This window comes from Podarcis melisellensis (assembly GCF_964234715.1).
Source record: "Podarcis melisellensis genome assembly, chromosome: 6".
Taxonomy (NCBI): domain Eukaryota; kingdom Metazoa; phylum Chordata; class Lepidosauria; order Squamata; family Lacertidae; genus Podarcis; species Podarcis melisellensis.
Genome location: NC_138538.1, coordinates 46,409,609 through 46,430,016, shown reverse-complemented (window position 1 = coordinate 46,430,016; position 20,408 = coordinate 46,409,609). Strand labels below are relative to the sequence as shown.

The 20,408-nt window shown below is 39.9% G+C and overlaps 1 protein-coding gene across 4 annotated transcripts in view; it reads right to left on the bottom strand.

The window, feature by feature from the left end:
• Positions 1 to 20,195, bottom strand: part of FKBP5 (FKBP prolyl isomerase 5) — a 46,327-nt gene extending 26,132 nt beyond the window's left edge. Inside the window, exons 1-2 of one of the 4 annotated variants that reach the window (XM_081915952.1) lie at positions 20,045 to 20,195; positions 958 to 1,084 (exon numbers count right to left, since the gene is read on the bottom strand). In XM_081915952.1, coding sequence (XP_081772078.1) covers positions 958 to 1,062 — 105 coding nt within the window. In that variant the 5' untranslated portion in view covers positions 1,063 to 1,084; positions 20,045 to 20,195. Of the gene's footprint in view, positions 1 to 957; positions 1,085 to 1,414; positions 1,473 to 19,080; positions 19,202 to 20,044 lie in introns of those variants that run through there. The other 3 variants (XM_081915955.1, XM_081915953.1, XM_081915954.1) reach the window with 3 other exon arrangements.
• Between the last annotated feature and the right edge of the window lie 213 nt (positions 20,196 to 20,408).

Below are 20,408 nucleotides of genomic sequence, written 5' to 3'. Positions count from 1 at the left end.
AAAGATAAACAAAATTGCAGTGGACAGTGGCACTTGATCCATTACAGAAGGCCGCACAAAGTAGATCTAGAAGAGTTTCATTATACGCCCAAATCTCTGTTCATCATATGATGATGCCTAGTCTACCACATATAGCAGAATGAGGTAAAGAGCTTTAACCACTCCAGGCTAGGTAAGGTAGGTTGTGATTCCTTAAGGACAAGCCTTTTAGTTGTAACATTTAATATGTCCAATCATCTAGCTCCTCCTCATCCTTTTACATTTACCATTCAGGTGCCAATCTAGACATCCAAGGGCTGCCCCCAAACTTAATTTTCCAGGAAACCCAGTCTGAGTATCTTAAGATTTTCAACCGGTTTTTGATAGCCAAGAATAAGGTAAAATAGAGATGGAGTTTTAAAACTGGCAGAATCTGACAAATATTATTAACTAATTGTTACAGTGGTGGGGAGGGATACATCAGTGGCACTTCATAAGACTATTTCCTAATTGCCCAAGGCCCCTAAAAGAGGGATGGGTGTTGGTCCTCATCTGTATTCCTTCTCCTTGACTCCAGGTTTCTTTTGACTTTGAGGTAAGCTTTGGAAGTCCTTTATGAGCTGGTCTTTCAAACATACTGTTCCTTACATAAGGTTTTCAAAAACATTTTTAACATTTTGTGATTTTCTTTCCCCCTCTGTTCACAAGCCTTTGGAATGGGTCAAGTGACGAATAAAATAAAATGAAATGAAAGTGAGGTAATTGCAAAATATATGTAAAGCACTTATATATTTGCTCCAATTACACCATTCAATGGATTTATCACACACTGAGAATTTTTGTTTTATTGTATTATGTTAAGCGGATATTTTCACAGCAGAATAAGAATCTCTGCCTTGCTGTAATGGGAACAGTAAGATACTGGTGTTTGTCCAGGAGCTAGAAAGGAACATTTAATTATCTTCTTCAAAGCCTCACCTTCAGAACTCCTTTGTCTTTGTTTGGTGTGATATCCTCGCCTTGTTCAACAAGAGTTGCTTTCTGGACATCTCCTTCCTTCTTTGTAGCCTCATCAGTTGTCATGGTCTCATTTCACAGACACAACCTTATGAAACACACAGAGATACAAACAATGAACAAAGAATGATAACCTGTCCTACTTGGGTTCAAAAAAACCTTAAAGTCTGGTATTTATTATGTCAGCATTGTAAATAATAAAAGCTGAGCCAGTATGAATAGAGTAATAAAACTTAACTCCTTATTGGAATCCCTGGACATTCTAACAGAATAATTCAGAGGCAAATACTCATGAAGTAGGAGATTATAACACACATGAATCAATCAAATTCATTAATCTGTGTTTTAGATATTCTCCATTGTACATGGAATATGTGAGAAGAAGTTGGCCCAGTTATGCTCTCTCAGCCTAACCTACCTCACAGGGTTGCTGTGATGACAAAATGGGAGTGAACCATGTATGCTACCTTGAGCTCCTTGAAGGAAAGGCAGGATATAAAACGTAATAAACACAATAAGTAGGCCTAGTCTTCTTATTAGTCAACCACATACTCTGTCACTATACCAAATGACTTTTCAATATATTGTCAAATACCACTTAATATTTCTTAAGAGGCAGAGCAATCCAAATTCCTAACCAAGAACAACAAGGTGGTAGCTCTAACCCCATACTGCCCACGCCTGCCAGCACAAAAGGTGGTGGTGGGTTTTCACCTGACTGGTACAGCTGAGTAGCCAAAGGATTGGGTCCCTTGGGGAATCCCATGGATTGAAAGCCTCCAGCACTCCATGCCTGCCATAACATGCCCCATTTTGAGGCTGTTAGCTACTACTGGTGGTGCAACCATGGACAATACCTTCATATCTGCTGTGGCAGAGCATCCCCAGCAGTGATTTTCTCTACCAGTCTCAGGCCTACACACATTAACCCCTTCAGCCATCAACATCAGAGGGTTAGTATTATACCTCAAGACTAGCTCTTCTCAATAATAAAACTAAACCTTATGCTCTGAACTACTCATTGTTTAATGGTAACAGCACAGTTTGTACCAAAATGGCCAACCAACTGGAATTACACCAAACCAGACTGTTTCCATTCTTCTCCACCCTACCACCACCAAACTTCAGCATGCAAACTTAAAATACAGTATTTGCATTCTTCAACAGATATGTGTGTTTAAGAGTGTATATGTCTCTGGACACTCTCAACTGGACACAGCTCCTACAAGGAAGACAGGCAGAAGGTAGATCAGAATCTACTAGTAGATGTATGGATGATCTGTGGTAGATCAGAACAGTTCGTGACTCCCAGTATAATAAGAATAGTAAGCAAAAAAACCACCTGGTCTGCCATAGCCTAAAATCAAAGGCTTTTCTCTCAGCCTCCATGTTCCTCATCTGTGGAACAGAAGTGTTAATTGGTTGGCTTTGATCAGGTTTTCTGCAGCCCTGCTGCCTAGTTTTGGAGTGCTGTTAGAATCCCTAATCTATAGCCAGTCCAGACATAGATTTGGACATCCATAAACCAAGCTAGTGGGAAGGTGATGAAGCAGGTTTAGGAGCTGAATAGATATAACAAACTAACCTACTGTAGATACCTCATTAGATATAACAAAAGATTTAGTAAGCTTATGGACACAACTTTATAAAGATTGTAGGACACAACCTTAAGTTTTAAAAATCTCTTTCCTAGCAAAGTAATCAGGAAATGCATGACACAGAATTAGGAAGCAGTATTTTACACAGAGCAGACATTCAAGTAATTATGACTGTGAAACTTTCCTTTGAAAATATAGCCAGAAGGAAAATTCATCAGTTCAAAAGGCATTACATACAACCTGAAAGAAAAGGCATTCTAAAAGAATGGACAGCACATAGAACTATATTTATTATAAACTGTCCTTTAGCTCTGTCATATATGTTTCTGAGCAACAGTTAACACAAGCTTGAAAGAGTACAGAATTTTTTATTGTTTTAAAATCTATACTCCCTCTATCTAGACTGGGGCTCATTACAATCCACTGTACTTTACCAGTGAATGTTTGACAGCAAGGTGATATGTTAAAGCTTTATTTAATTGTGACTCTTTTCAATATATTTCCTGACATTCTGAATAACACATGAACTATAAGATAGTTTTTTTAGAAGAAGCTAGTTTTTTTTTTTAATGCTGATCATAAGCCACCTCAAAATGTAAAAAGTGCAATGCTATAATGTACTTAAACAATAAACTTAAGTGTGTGCACATGCGCCTACACACACATATATTTGGGAACTGCAACCACAAATGTTTTTAACTGATTTCACAATTTAGAATGTTAAAAATTTAAAGCTAGAAACTCAATATTAGGAGCTTTGAATGCCTTGGATTGATGTTTGGAGCTGTTTTAGTGTGTTTCTAATTTTGAAGTGGTTCTAGGAAGAACACAATGTGCCTTCTTTGGTAGTGAGTCAGGTATCAAAATAACTGACTAATGTGGTAATAGAGTAATAAAGATTTTTCTTTTCAGAACACCACAGCTGAGCTTGCAGGAAAAAATAATGGCAGCCATGAAGAGCACAATATTACTTAATGTTATTTTTGTTCCAGTGAGATAAGCTTAAGGTGTGTATTTTGTAATAGCAAGCATCTTTGTTAGAGCCAGGATTATGCTCTCCAAATAGGTAAATCTCAGGACGTCAATAGATTAAACCCCATTTCGTTCCCCTGCAGTATAAATCCAGAGGCAGCATGAATCCAGAGTGCCTTACGCAAAAATACAAATACAAAAATAAAATATGGTTTTATGGAAACAAGTGTATCTGAGCAATAGTAGTTATGATGACAGCCTCACATATGAGATTTTCTTGCACAGATATAATTTTCATGCATGTCAAAATGTGTACACAGTGCCAAGTGTTAAAGTTAATGAATGAGTTTATTTGCCACAAATTCATACATCAGGAAGTTAGGTATGCCCAGGTTGTCTTAATGAAAGGAGTCTTGATTAATTCTTCATTGCAAATGGTAGAAAGGGTTCAGAAGGTTAGCAGATGGTGCAGTATGAAAATAAAAAACTTGCATGTCCCTATATTATCGCTATACTCAGCTAAGCTCTCAGATGGGGAGAAAGTTCTGTAATCGGACTATAACCACCAAGAATACTCTGCATCTCATGGCTACCCATCATGGTTCTTAGATGCCAGGGGCAGGGTGGTAGGTGTATTTTGAAAGTGTTGTTGTTGTTGTTGTTTAGTCGCGTCCGACTCTTTGTGACCCCATGGACCAGAGCACGCCAGGCACTCCTGTCTTCCACTGCCTCCTGCAGTTTGGTTAAATTCATGCTGGTAGTTTCGAGAACACTGTCCAACCATCTCATCCTCTGTTGTCCCCTTCTCCTTGTGCCCTCAATCTTTCCCAGCATCAGGGTCTTTTCCATGGAGTCTTCTCTTCTCATGAGGTGGCCAAAGTAATGGAGCCTCAGCTTCAGAATCTGTCCTTCCAGTGAGCACTCAGGGCTGATTTCCTTCAGAATGGATAGGTTTGATCTTCTTGCAGTCCATGGGACTCTCAAGAGTCTCCTCCAGCACCATAATTCAAAAGCATCAATTCTTTGGTGATCAGCCTTCTTTATGGTCCAGCTCTCACTTCTGTACATCACTACTGGGAAAACCATAGTTTTAACTATACGGACCTTTGTTGGCAAGGTGATGTCTCTGCTTTTTAAGATACAATATATTATTTGGCAAGGTTTACAACAGGGCTGGAAAAACTATTTTCTGGTGAGGGTCTTGGAACCAGAACCAAGGGTGGGTGAGCCGACTTCTTTTCTCATTCTTAATGCCATTCTTCTCTCTTTTTCTGCCGCCACTTTCTCCTATTTTTTCTCTTCCTCATCACCTGTTTGATATTAGGTCCTAAGCATGTTTGGATTATTGGTGCTGAATATCAAAGTAAATTATAGAATAATGTAGAAAATATTCTAAGTCTGTGACTTCCTGTTGCATATATAACATTCTTAGGTGGATTTCTTTTTCTAGAAAAAGAAAAGGCTCAATAATTTGTATGACTGACTTGCAAAAATCTGTTTAGTCATGAATGCATATTTTCTGAATTGTAAGAACATTAGCACAGATGGGTGCTTTGTTTTGCTACAGTATACTGATTACCAGCCATCTCAATCTGGAGAGAGGAAACTGTTAAATGAGGGCCAATATTTTCAGTTACTTGTGCTAATGTGCTGGCTGTATTTGTGAAACAACAGATATGCAAGAAGAAAAATGACAGAATTCTCCTCTTTAACACTTTCTAAATGCATTTTTCTTTAGCTGGGTTAAAAATGAGAACTCTAAAAGGTACAGAATTCTCTCTTGGTCAATAACATATGATGCTTTGGCATTTGTGTATCCTGGTTAATAATCAGACATGGTAGTTGTTCACTCTCTCTCAAATACTATCTTTTCAAGTAGGGCAGCTTTTGATTTTTCCAAAGTTCCTTAGTGCACCTCAGTTAAGCAAGTATATTATTTCATTTTCAGTTAATACTGTTTGTCTATAACTACATTTTAAATGTGGACTAGCCTCCAGATGTTGGGTCACAGACTTTATAGAGGTTTTCAAAATTGATTTAAAGAATATACAGGCATATTAAGTTTAGGGATCATCTGTAACAAAGTGGGAGAACAAAACAAATGAGCAATCAGCCCCCTTCTATAGTTCTATAAATGAGTTATGTAGCTGCATGAAGCTAATTTTTACAGCTTATAACCAACAGGAAACAATTTTCTTAACAAATTTATGAGGTAGGGAGAACAACAGGCCAAAACCCATTAGCAGAATCTGGATGTTAGGGATATGACAGATTGTCTTGAAATAAAACTTGGGTCTTGCCAATCAATCATTTTCATTATTAGAGGTTTTCATATGCTTCTATAAAGGACCATTCACCCACTGGAAAAGTAAATTGGGGGTTGCTCCTGCTGGGGTTGCTCCTCCCTTTTTGTATACACTCTTACAAGTGGGACAGTTTCTGCTGTAAGGAGGATGCCACAATATTCTTCCCCCCTTCCCTGCAACTATCACACAACCAGAATCCACAAACACCACAGTTAGCAGGTACTACACGAACAACCAAACCACTATAACATCAGCCTCCTGCTTTCTGCATAAACTCTAGATAGTGATGGCTAACCCATGGACTTCAATATGTTGTTACACTATAGCTACCATCATCCACGTCATGAGAAAAACAGCTGGTGGAGGGCAGTTTCAGGGGGAACCTCCACTCTTAATATATGATCTATTACCATATTTTTTGCTCTATAAGACTCACTTTTTCCCTCCTAAAAAGTAAGGGGAAATGTGTGTGTGTCTTATGGAGCAAATGCAGGCTGCACAGCTATCCCAGAAGCCAGAACAGCAAGAGGGATTGCTGCTTTCACTGCGCAGCGATCCCTCTTGCTGTTCTGGCTTCTGAGATTCAGAATATTTTTTTCTTGTTTTCCTCCTCCAAAAGCTAGGTGTGTCTTGTGGTCTGGTGCGTCTTATAGAGCGAAAAATACGGTATATATTTTGGGAAATGGATTGTCTGTCTGTCTATAGATTGTCAGCTCTCAAGATATTGTCATCAAATTCGGCATGAGAATTTCAAGGTGGGATGGCAGTTTTCATTGATGTTGGGACACTGGCCGCCATTTTGAATCAAGATAGAGGACCAAAATATGACATTGGTATGACTTTGCCTGTTTTTTGCTTCAGATCAGCCGTATCTTGAGACATTATCGCCAAACTTGGTACAAGGGTCCCAGAAGTGGGGGCAGCACATTCTGACACTACTGGGACACTGGGTGCCCCTTTGAATCAAGATGGTGGACTAAGACATCGTTATGGTGTGACTTCACCTATTTTTTGGCAGATATCACCAAACTCAGGAGGGTTCACAAGACTGGGTTCTTCATTGACCATTGGGTACCGGGTGCCATTTTGAAATCAGATGGTGAACCAAGGCATGACTTTGGTGAGTGGCTTACACAATTCTGAAGGCATGACTAAGTGTGTATAAAGAATACAGCGGGCTGAGTTACAATTTTGTGATCAAAATATTTTGGTAGGTGTGAATTATTATTTGACCAGTTACTGTACTTGTGTAGTCCAGTACATATCAGTTTGCCAGTGAAATAGGACCACTCAGAAATGTGAGGAGGGGGGATATAAATGAGTAAACTAAAAGAAAATTTAAAACCCCTAGAAGTGGCACAAAAACGACCTATTTTCAGTGGTTTCCAGAGCCTACAGAATGTTGAGAGATTAGGATTAGGGGCTTTATGAGGCTAAAAATTCATCTCCCTGAAGAAGCTTCAGGAGTGAGGAAAGAAAATGATATTATTTTTTCCACTCTACAAAATACTCCTTCCTTTGCTATACTATACAGCAAAAAGTGCTTGGGCAGCCAGCCTATGCATGAGCCCTTTAGCATTATAGCACAGTAGGGAAAGTTAAAAGAGGGTGGAAATGGAAATATTGTGATTTTTTAAAATGAATGACAGGGGCATCTGGAGGACTGGGTCTAAAGATGCTGTGGTATCAGAGTGCTGGGTTCAGAACCTTTGAAGAGGAAGGGTCTTGTTTCAGTTCTCTTGAAGTTGCTTGTAATATGGCCTAGTCAATCACTCTGTTGACTTGGATGGTGCAGCTGCAGCAGAGAAAACCAACAGCCTGATGGCCACATGCAAAATGCTTGCTAATATGAAGCCCCCCTCCCCATTTTAGCAAGCAGTTTTAATGCAAATGGTTTTGTGCTAATGTACAAGCCCCGTTGAAGATGAACTCCCCAAACCGGTCCTAGGGATGGCAACATCCCTTCAGAGGTGGTTATCATAGCAGCCCATCAGTTGATGGGCAGTTACAGCAATCCCCTTTGCCCTCTGTAAAAGTTCAATCACCAGATGTCATTATGACCAATCAAAGTTGACCTGCAGAGAATGGAGGATTTGGGGATCTGGCCCAGCATCTGGATCAATTCATGGAAATGTGATATATGAATGAACACCTAAGGGTGTCCTTATTAGATGACACCATTTTATTTGCATTTTAGCAATCTGAGTTTTCCATAATTCCATATCCACTCCAACAACTGCAGGTTAGGATGTGCATTTCATGCAAAAAGAATAGAGGGTGGAAATAGTTTATATTTTCCCAGACTTCAGCCCTTCTGCTTATGAGTGCAAAAGATAGAATAACAATAAGAATTCCCTTGCTTTCTCCCTCTCCCTCCTCTTTCCTGCCCAGTAGCCTCATTGTTTTCAGATCTTTCTGGTCAATTCTTTTCAAAAAAGAATGGCTCTGATCTGTTTAATAAATATATTAAATCTACTAATCATGTATTTAATTAAATATATGAATTATGTATGTTCAATAATATTATCTACAGTGCAACTTCGGTTTTCAAACGTCTCAGCTGCTGAATGTTTTGGAAGCCGAACGCCAAAAACCCAGAAGTGAATGCTTCCATTTTCGAACGCGCCTTGGAAGTCGAACAGCTTCCATGGTGCATTTTTCCATTTTCACTATTCACTTTGCTGACAGCCCTTTGATTTTTGGTTTTCAAAGTTTCGGAAGTCAAACGGACTTCTGGAATAGATCATGTTCAAAAACCAAGGTTCCACTGTACAGTATGTTGCAAACACTTTAATTTATGATATGGAAATTTAGGGGGAGAAGGAAGGCTTTACCCACCCTATTCTTGGAACGTTTCCTAACATTGGTCTACACTATTCTTGTAACAATATTGCAGAGTTTACCTGCTTGCTGCTTGCTCTCTTCTCTGAACAAGATTTTTACGGAAGCTGGGCTTCCCCTTCATAAAATAAAATTAGCCAACAGCAATCTGTACTTCCAGATTTTTAAAAGTTTGAACATTATATTTGGTGCTGTAAACTGCTACAAATGATTAATAATACATGGCTTTCCCCCCTAAGTTTTCCTTGTTTTCTCATCAAGCTTAATGGGATTCAGAAACAATTTGGAATTTTAAACTGTCCTAGCTCCCCAAGTGGCAGTATCAATTGTTCAAAAACCTATGGAATAGAAAACAAACACTATCGGGTTGCTTTAATGGACCAATCCAGTTATGTTTTAATCAACATTTCTCAACATGAATGCAACAATGAGATTGTGTATCAATTATTCATTTAAGTAACATGGCAGGCAAGGAGGGAGATTGTTTCATATGAAAACAATTAATCATACTGATAGCATTCTTTATTACACACTAAAACACTGATTTGACCTAGAACTGTAAGTTTCTGCATTAATTAGGATCTGACATTATATGACTACAATCTTATGTATATTTTTGTGGAAGTGAGTCAGATTTTCTTCTGTAATAATTACCTCCAAGAAAATATGCATAGAATCAAGCCATATAATGTTTCCTCTCCAATTTGTACTGAAACCCCACTTTTAAACCAACATCAGATTGATCTCATTCAAGTTGAAACCAGATCATTATCTTCCCTCTCATCTCCACAGTCATTAGCATTATTATCTTCTATTGTATCTGCATTCCTTACAGGAGAATCCTATGCTCAGCAGCAAGTTCTGCTGTGTTCAGTGGTGCTTGGTTTGAAATAAATGTACACAGGACTGCAACCACAAGCTCCATGTTGCTGAACAAAAGAGTGGAATCAAGAAACAACTTCTCAAAATCCAGTATTTCTCTTTTTCATTCAGTCTTAGGAAGCTGAAACAGCTGAATATATTCATTTGTTGACTGGGCCAATTAATATAATTACAATACTGCTGAACTTTTCCTCTCATTCCTAGGACCAACAATGTATCAAAGGAGTGGAGAAAAACATGGATTCGTTTGTATGCGTGCTTGCCAGGTAAAATCATTTATCGTGTTTGTTGAATGAATCTCCAGAACTAGTTGTATTCCCATAAGATGGCAAACAAATGATTCTAGCTGGTTAACATGCAAAGTTATAAATATTCACAATTTGATAACTAAGCAAATTGCAGAGCCAAATTTAGACAGAGGGCGTGAAATAGGAACACTAGTTCACCCAGGAGGGCCAACAGTGTGTGTTTGTTTATGCAGAAGCAAGTCCCACCGAGAACAATGCAAATAAAAATACAAAATGCCACATACACTATGCAGTACACACAGAGGGACTTTTCCACATAAGATGCTACCCTGAAATACTGGGAGATCCTTCAGAGCAGCACAATAGGAGAACCACCCTAAACAAATGCACAAAAGTGCCACATATGCAAAAGCACTGTGTGGGTATTCAAAGGTCTCTGAATCCCTGCCTATATGGTGTGAATATAGCTACCATTCTAATGCAGATACATTAATTATGAGTAAAGTGTTATTTATTTAGGGAGCTATCCTAACTCTCCCTCTCCAGAGCAAAGGAACCACTGCTTTTCCCTGTACCCAGGGTAGCCACCAGATATCACACACAAACACCCTACCTACTTATAGCTCATGCTTATACATTTTTACTAGGAAACAATTATCACTGATTTCAAAGAAGCCTAGTCTTACTAAATTTCATTTAAGTCAATGATACTTACTTTTAAGTAAATACTGTATATGTATAGGCTCAGTTGCTGTGGAAAAGGAAATCACAATTCCTGCCGTTGTTGCTCAGAGCATTCTTTGTCTACTCACAAATCTCTCACTAAAAAGGAGTTAGTTTAACAGTGGAGGCTTCAATATGCATATGAAATGGTAGAAGGTGGGGGACTATGAGCTGGGAGACAACAAAATTGCAGATAACACGTGTTGACTGTAACTTCTTAGCCAAATCTTGTGCTACAGGCCTCTAGTATTTAAAACGATTCCCAATAAGAAACTCATCTGATACAGTACTACACTGGCAACCTAGCAATCCATTCACAAGCATTCCATGATCTGCTGGTGGATTCAAATAAACTCTCTTAGAAAACTAAAGCATAGATTAAACAATAGCCTATTAAAATATATTGATCCAGCTTTATATGCACACTGAGCTGTGTGATATCACGAATAACCTATCACTTCTAATCAAAGGAACAAAGTAGACCAGTAGGACCTATATCAATACTAACTGTAAATGCAACAGTCTCACCACCCCTTAATGACTCACCTAAGACCCTGTCATTAAAATTCACTTTTTTTTAACATAGCGTTTTTTATCTTCAGCAATACCATTTGATTACTGACTGTTTTGTTAACCATGTTTTCAGGGATTTATAACAACTCTCAGAGTTGAAGCCTTGAAGAACTGTTGCTTAGAAGCTCAACCGTATGGGGTTTTTTTTAATGCCATTTATAAAAAGTTTCCCTACTGTTGATGAAATCCAAATGATAGCTAGAAAGCAGATTTTCTTTATTTTTCTGGGGGGAAATCTAAGGCAACTAGTCACTTCCAAAGTTCTCCTGTGCATCAACCGCAAAGGGCTTGTATACTTTGGACTTTCACCAATATCATTTCCCCCAATTGTGCTTTATATTTTTATTGATTCAAATGCAAATGTTGTGTATCCTAAAAGCTTAAGACATGTAATAGAATATTAAACAAAAACATAGACATACCGTTAAAATAATACTACACCTCAAGCCATCTACCAATTTAACCCATACCAAGAAAAGTTAGTTTGAACAGAAAGATGATACTACACCAAACAAGGAACTGAAGAAAATAACTGCAGAAGTATGAAGCAGCCACTAGTATTGCTTTCTGGAATATCTTTCAACACAGCTGCACAGCACACAAACAGTACAATTAAAATGCAGTCCTAGTCTGTCTCTGAGGGTGCTAAGAGAAGAGAGAAGAGAGTTCACAGTAAGCCTTTTTGTGTTCAATAGGTCTTAGCCTGTGGGCCCTCTATGGAGTCTTTCATTTTCGTTTTTAAATCAGTTTATTCTGCATCCATTATGATTTGTGTTCATATCAAGGCAATTACCGTATCTCATTTTCAATACCATTTATGCCTACAGACGTTTTTGGGTGGACATACCGCTTTGCTTCCAGTCAGTGTGTGTCCCGTAGCTTTCTGCTGAATTTCTGTAACTTTTTATACCACAAATATTCTGTGGGGATTTTTTGGTCCTGTTTTGATTGAGTATAGCACAATAGTGCCCCTACAGGTGGCAACAACCCAGTGCCATATGCATCTTAGGACCAGGCAGGATGTGGATGGTTTAGTAAAAAACAACAACCCAACACTAATGCATTATTATTGCATCAATGGCATGTTGCAGAATACACCTACAGAAGACCACTAGTCTGAAGGAGCCCCTAGATATGCTGGTATATCTTTTAAAAAATACATATTACCACATTGCACAATTGGCACATAGCCATTTTATATTACTGTACTTTTAATTCTATAATGCCACAAGTAAATCCATTATTACATTTTAGGAAGCTTGAATAGACTACTTTTCAGCAGCTCATGTCACAGGAAGCAGCTGAAGTTGCAACTGAATTCTATTCCACATAGAATTCTGCTCTGGAATCTGGTAACAGAATCTGCTTCCGTGTAATAATAATAATAATAATAATAATTACCCAGCCCATCTGGCTGGGTTTACTCTGGGCGGCTCCCAACAGAATATTAAAATCATGATAAATACATCAAACATTAAAAACTTCCCTAAACAGGGCTGCCTCTCAGGTAGTTGTTTATTTCCTTGACAACTGATGGGAGGGCGTATCCAATAGATGTCCATGATATTCGAGTGGCCACATGATCTAGTTGCGATTCCTGCATAGCAGGAGGTTGGACTAGATGACCCTCAGGGTTCATTTCAACTCTACAATTGTATGATACTATGATTCATTGCAATAGCTGTGTTAGATAGAAAAACAACAGTACCATATTCTCTGCTATACAAGATACTGTGCTTTCAAGATTTGAAAAAATGCTACCTTGAAATAAGATAAATTTATTGCATATTGACTGGTTGAAAAAAAATAGTAAGCCCTTTAACATCACAGTAAATGCCTGCCTGAATGCTATGGTTATAATCTGTATCTTCCTTTTATAAATTTGTTGTCCTCACTTATTTATCCACAAAAAAAGGAAGTTCCCACAACACTAAAATTTTGAGACTCTTTTTCTAGCCATTTTAAATCTTATTTTGGTACCTTTTAACTATATATCTGTGAAGCTTGACAACATTAGACTGCCTTCTCCTATCAAGACTTTTCCCTCTCATTTTGATTATATACAACTTTCAAACCTTTCCCATCAGGCCCCTTTGCTACTTATGTGCACATATACCCATAAAGGTGTGAGTGTATATTGTGGGTTTTTTAAGATGTAATTTTTGCAGTGAAAACTAACCATTCACACCCAACAGTGTGAGACAGGAATACATGATCAAAAAGAGCAGACCTGCTGCCAAAAACAGTGGACCCCAGCTGTTTCACTCTAACCAGATGGAGTGAACAGAAACACCGGAATTTGGATGCTGCCATTAGTTAAGCATCTAAAGCACCTAAAGCTATTACTGGCTTTTAAAAGTTTTTTTTTTTTTTTAATCTATTTAATCATGTCAGGTTTTTACTGAAGTATATGCTCACCCATGTTTCCATTACTTTCTCAACTGTAATGAGGTAGAAACTTACTTCCCCTCAAAAATATTTTATTAGTTTTCAATACAGTAAAATGAAACTTTCTTCTTAAAATAAGAAATGCAAGAATCCTTGCAGTTTCACCATTCCCAATCTCAGTAATTCTCATGCATTCTAACTGTATTACAGTGCTTCAATTTTGATTCAATAGAAACATCCTTTCAGTTGGGTCTGGAAAAACATTTCAGGGCGCAGTCATGCTCAAGATTTACCAGCTGAGGTGCAAAAGAATTTGGCAGCATCCCAGTTATGTTTGCCAAACACTAGATATGTTTCCACAATGACAGATAAAAATAATAATTTAAATTGTGCACTCCTGGCCACTGCCCAAACCTGGTGTTCTAGGTTCAGGGATGAATCCAGCAGTATACTCAAACTGCAAACCTAAGTTTTCAGGTGGGGGGCAGGAGGGATGAATCCCTATCCAGCACAAGTGCCTTTTAACTAACCAGGAACAAGTTCTGTCTTGTCTAGATTAAGTATCAATTTGTTCACCCTCATGCAGTCCATCACTGACACCAGACACTGGTCTAGCACCAAAACAGTTTCCTAAGATTTAGGTGGAAGGGAGGGCAAGGATTCCATACACAAGTGGTGGCTCTCACCTCTCCAAGCTGCAAGGTATTCTTTAACACAGGACAAGCAGGGGCCAGTTATATCCACAGGACTGGTGTCAACTATAGCATCCAAGGCAGATACACTGACAGAACACGTGAATAGGATGGACTTATGGGTGGGGCAAGCATGGCACAGGGAAGAAGCACAATTATGCTATACAGTGGTACCTTCGGGTTAAGAACTTAATTCGTTCCGGAAGACCGTTCTTAACCTGAAACTGTTCTTTACCTGAAGCACCACTTCAGCTAATGGGGCCTCCTGCTGCTACCGCGCCGCTGGAGCACAATTTCTGTTCTCATCCTGAAGCAAAGTTCTTAACCCGAGGTACTATTTCTGGGTTAGCAGAGTCTGTAACCTGAAGTGTATGTAACCTGAAGTGTATGTAACCCGAGGTACCACTGAACCCTTTACTCCCTGGTCATGTCCACACCATACATTTATAGCACGTGGCTTCCCCCAAAGAATCCTTGAAACAGTAGTTTGTTAAGGATGCTGGGAACTGTAACTCTGTAAGAGTCAAACTACCGTTCCCAGGATTGGGGGGAGCATGTGCCTTAAATGTATGGTGTGGATGCAACCATTCACTCCACAACTATAGCCTCTTCAACTATAGCCCCTTCAACAATGCAACTTTACACCAACCCTCCCTTTGGCTGCTTGTAAAAAATGTATTTCCCTCCCTGGGTGGATCCTGAGCAAGAGCTATGTGTGTTCTCTGCAGGTCCCCTGCCAAAGCTATGTGGGTACTGTGTTGTGTGGGCTCTCCTTCCTCCCCTTTGGTGCTGTGTTTCAAAATGTTGATTGCAAAGAACATAAAGGCCACACTATTGGCATGTCCAACATTTTAATGGCATCCTTGTGTCCCCGTCCCCCCCAGCTAAGCGTACCTTGGATATGGTGGCTCTTCTGCTAGCATAGCAGTGGCGTATCTCCACTTCTAACATACAATGAGTACTGTATAGGATTGCTCTGCAAAATAATTGGATGCATTTATAACATTTAAGGAAACAGAATAACATTTTAAAGCACCAGCTCTGTACAAAGATGAAATACGGTACTTTAATTCTGAGCCACCAGCACAAAATATTTAGGAATGGGGGTGAACGGAAATTTCCAGAGTTGCCCTCAGAACAGATTCAAAGCAAAAAGGCCAAAGGAAAGTCATGTTTCAAATACAGCTCTTTTTTTGTTAAATATATAATTATCTAAATACATAAAGGTGGCCATGTTTGTTTTTACCGCAAGACACTGAGTCTTATGGCACCCTGACCACTAACAAATGTAGTATGGTATAAGCTTTTATTGGCCGGACAAACAAGGAAGGATTTTACTTCATGTGTTTGATGAAGTGGTTCGGCTGCACAAAACCTTATACTGTAATACAATTGTTAGCCTTCTAGTGCCACAGGATGCTCTATTTTTTAATATATTGTTCCTTGGCCAACACTTAAAATATGGATTACTTATGTCTAGTTTCTAAACAGATTTATATGAAAATAAATCTAAATTATTTCACTTAAAATATATTTGTGCAGAACTAGATTGAAAGGATCAAAACTTTCCCAGAAGAGAGGGAAACTCAATGCACAAGAGTAGGAGAGAAGCAAAGAGGGTTGATATTGGAGGAATGCTGTGAACAATCCTAGGCTGAACCAGATGGCCACAGGAGCACTTATCAAGAAGAAGAGGAGTTTGGATTTGATACCCCACTTTATCACTACCCGAAGGAGTCTCAAAGCGGCTCCAAAGGAGTCTCCTTTCCCTTCCTCCCCCACAACAAACACTCTGTGAGGTGAGTGGGGCTGAGAGACTTCAGAGAAATGTGAATAGCCCAAGGTCACCCAGCAGCTGCATGTGGAGGAGCGGAGACGCGAACTTTGTTCCCCAGATTACGAGTCTTAATTATCGCTCTTAACCACTACACCACTGGCTCTCAAGGTATCAAGGTAGTGGCAGTTGCCCCTAGGCAAACAGGGAGCTAAGTCCCACCATCAAAAACAGGCATCAGATGGTTGTGTAGGAGACCAAGAGTGAGGCACACCTATTGCCCCTTCTGAGCCCAAGGAACTGTTTCTTACCAGCACAGCACTGAAAGTACAATATTTACAATTTCAGTTAAATGCACAAGATTGTTTTCAGTCTACCTAACGCAATGGGCCTCCTTTATCTATACCAAAAACAATAATCTGGTCAACAGTTCTGAGTTTTCACTACTTCAAAACTGCGGCACTCAGCTCCACTGGTTTCTCTTTCATTCCAGATAAGATGACCTACTGAGATCCTCCCTAGAAGAACCACAATGCATCAAGGGCCCAGAGATGCATTTTAAATAAAAGCACACATTCTACTCATGTAAAAACACGCAGATTCCCGGACCGTCCGCGGGCCGGATTTAGAAGACAATTGGGCCGGATCCGGCCCCTAGGCCTTAGTTTGCCTACCCACGTATAAGAGCATGTACTCGTTGTAAGCCAAATCCCAGGCCTTCGCATAAAACCAGTTGTTGCAGCCTTGTATACATCTTGCATATTTCATAATCATAATCAATCCTATAAACTGTGTCTCCATAGTGACTCAAAGAGTTCAGCCATTAAACGGTATATGACTGGAACAAATAAAATAACAACTGGGTTGCTAAACAAAACAGATGAATGAATTAGTTGTTCCATCTCACTTATGCTAGAATGAAAAAGCACTCAGAGAAGTTTCCACAAAACAAGTTTACAATAACTTTAGTTCTTTTGAGTCCCCTTATACTTTGTAAGGCACTCTTGAGAACACAGAAGCTGTGAAGGGGAAAGGTGCTTTATCATTCCATGATGAATTGATTTTCATCCACAACTCCTGGCCACCAATCTGCCTTTATCTCCTCCCCCACCCCATCCCCCAATTCTAGACACAAGTATATTTTGAGGTTACTGACAACAAACTGCATAGAAACGAGTACTCTTCATAAAGTACAACTAGTATACTTTTGTATTCTACAGAAAAATTCCTGGCAATTTAAACACTGAAATGCATGCTCTTATCCTTCACTTAGTATTGGTTCCTGAAGGATACACATCTGACCACTGTCAACAGGTAGTTGTTTTCTACCTACCAATATGTTTAACCTAAGGATGGGTAGACCTGGGTAATAATAGTTCTTGTATTTTCAGAGGTTGGGAAACAGCCGTTTTTATTATTCTTGTTCCTGGAAGGCCACGGTACAACCTGATGCCAGCATAGCAGCTAAATACTCTCATTTGAATGTCTGCTACATCCTCCGCAATTTCATCTTAACACCATGACCATATGCAGATTCCATGGCTGTACCATCAGCCAAAAACAGATTTCTCCAACAGATTGCCTTGTTTACCATTGCCTTGTTTACCATTATTTTGTGAAATTTCCTTGGCCTAACAAAGGCATTGCCCTAATACAGATTTTAGAATTTTCCTATGAGACACGGCTCATGGCTACCTTCACTTTTTCTCAGAAAGAGGTTATATAATGAATTTTTAAAACTCAAAATGTCTGTTAGAACTTTACATTAAATTCCATCTTCCTAAAAGGAGTATGAATACAGTGAAAGTGTAAAATGACGGCTCACACAAAAATAACTCAATCAATTAGCATGCTAAGGATCTAGGACGTTAGAATACTTTTTGTTGAAAATAATTTATGTTGCTCTTTGAAAGGCACTATGAAACATGTATCTAAGGATTCAAATCAGAAGTTTATTCTTGTTTGTTTAGATCAGAAGATAAGTTACATAGCCTTTCAGTTTTACCTTTCATAGTTTTTACAATCCCTTGTTATCAATACATGTGCCTATTTATTAGTAGTATGTTCATCAAATAACAAATATATGCAATAAACAAGCTATTGAAGTTTACTTTTAGCATTTTGCCATTTGTGACCAATATAATCCAGCCTGGATTACTATCATATTGAGAGCAACCTTAATTCTTCTAGTAGAGGTAAATTCATTTTAGTATTTCTAATAATTTGTACAGGCTTTTGTCCCCCTAAGTGTGTGTTATAGGATTGGAAAGAGGATCCTTTAATCCTCTGGCTTGCAAATGCTCTATGGCCCTCCTATGTTATGATATATTGCTTTGTTTGTTGACTTTATTATTTCATTTTATTGTACTTTTATTAATTATTTTGTTTTAACATGTTGTTTACCACTTTGGGGGCTTTGGGGCAGAAAAGCAAATTATACACACATATATTGACTGTAATAATAATAATAATAATCCACAGATTTGTTCTTCCTTTTCAGAAACCATTTTTGGCGTGGTTCTCTTGCACAGGCCCGCTAAAATGATTAGGAACTCCTTAATAGGACTAATGTACTCTCTCTCTCTCATATACTGCAATGTTTTCTTCTTGCTAGAAATTTCAATGGGATTTTCACATTAAAACTTTCTAGTGGATTAAGAGCTCCCTCTTTTTATGCATTAGGGCATTTCTATGGAAACTCCAAATACTGTTTTGGTAAAGTATATAATGTTGGGAATATGATGGTGTTTCTACCTCCACTATATAAGGAGCCTTTGTATCATTTTGGAGATGAATCTACACGAAGCTTCGAAAGGCAAGATTAGACAAAAAGTTTTAAAAATAAGCATTTTTAAATACAAGTAGGAAATGCCCCTCTAATAAATGATATATTGCAGCTTTGGACAGATACTGCTGTTTGGAATAAATAAACTTTGTCAACTTTTCATTCTCAATTTCCCAAACAAAGACAGAACCCTGCTCATTTATTTTGAGTTACACTTATAGCTTAAAAACAAAGAAGTCAGGAGCCCATGAAACAACAAAATACACTGAGACATCAGTTCTGTCTCAAAACTTCCAACATACCACTTTAGCAAAAGGGTGCTTTTCTTCCAAAGGTCTTTTCTCAAATCTTTAAGTAGGTCCAGTTGCCTAGCTCCAAATCAGCCATCACCCAAGTAAGTCTCCGATAGTATGAAAAAAGGGAAGTAACATGAGAGCTTAAATTCCTCCCCCCCAACTCCATCTCCACCTCCTCCTTACATAATGAAGAGGAGACACTAACGGGGGGGGGGGAGCTAATAACAACATCACTACTTTCTCTCCGCAGTTCTGCTCCACTGCAATGACTGAGGCAGCAGCGTTTGTATTTATTTATTTCTAAACGCTCTCTAAACCCAGGTTGGAAATGCCAGGTGTCTTGTCATCAGCATCCGAAGAATTGATTGCTCGCTGGTAGTGGTGGTTTTGGGGGCTAGAAGCGTCTTCACCCTCGCCCTGCTCCCAGTTCTTGCATTATTTACATCGCCCCCTCCACCCCCAACCCCAATATACACACACAGCATCTGCCATTGTTCCTCCCCTCCTTTCCCACCCCCCTTTTAGTAAGAATGGGGCTGGTCTTGGGGGGGGGGTGTTCTTCCAAAGGATAGAAGGACGGCGAGTGAGAGAAATTCGATTTCCAAGTCTCCCAAGGCAACGCCTGGCTGGGGAAGTGGTGGCGGGGAGAAGAACGAACAGGGCTTGGATCCTACGGGGAAGTGAGCGGCCGGCGCCTGTTGTTATGGGGTTGCGGGGAGAGGGTGTGCGAGGCGCGCCATGGTGACAGCCAGTGCCTGGGCTGCCCGGAAGATTTCCCCTCAGGAAGGAGGGCGAAAGGGGCCTCTCCGAAGGGGCCGGGGGCCGAGAGAGAGGCTGAGGCGGCCCCTTGAGCGGAGCGAGACCGGGCTGGAGGTCCCGCCAACCCAAGAGCAGCGCCCCTTCCTTCCCTCCGAGGGAGCGAGAAAAGCGCGCCTCTTTCCCGCCGGGCCCGCCAGCCAACGCCGGGTACCTGCCCTCGCCGCCGCCGCTGCCGCCAGCTTCTGCTGCTGCTGCTGCTTCTACCGCTGCCGCCGCGTTATCCGACCGGGAATGACATGAGCTACCGGCGTTGGCCGCGAGTCCCCTCCGCGAAGCCCCTCCTCCTGCTGCCTACTGGCCCTGGCGCTTGCCCGTCTGGGAGAGCGGTCCCCATGGCGCTTTCTCATTGGGCCGCTTCTCCCCGCCCGTATGTAAATAGCGCCTCCCGCTCATCCACAATCAAACTGCCCTGAGGGGAGTCCGAAGTCTCGAGTTCCCATCCTCCCTCCGGGAAAATAAATAAGAGGCCGATAGATCGAGGGAGGGGAAGCCATAGTCCCACCACGCACCCAGTT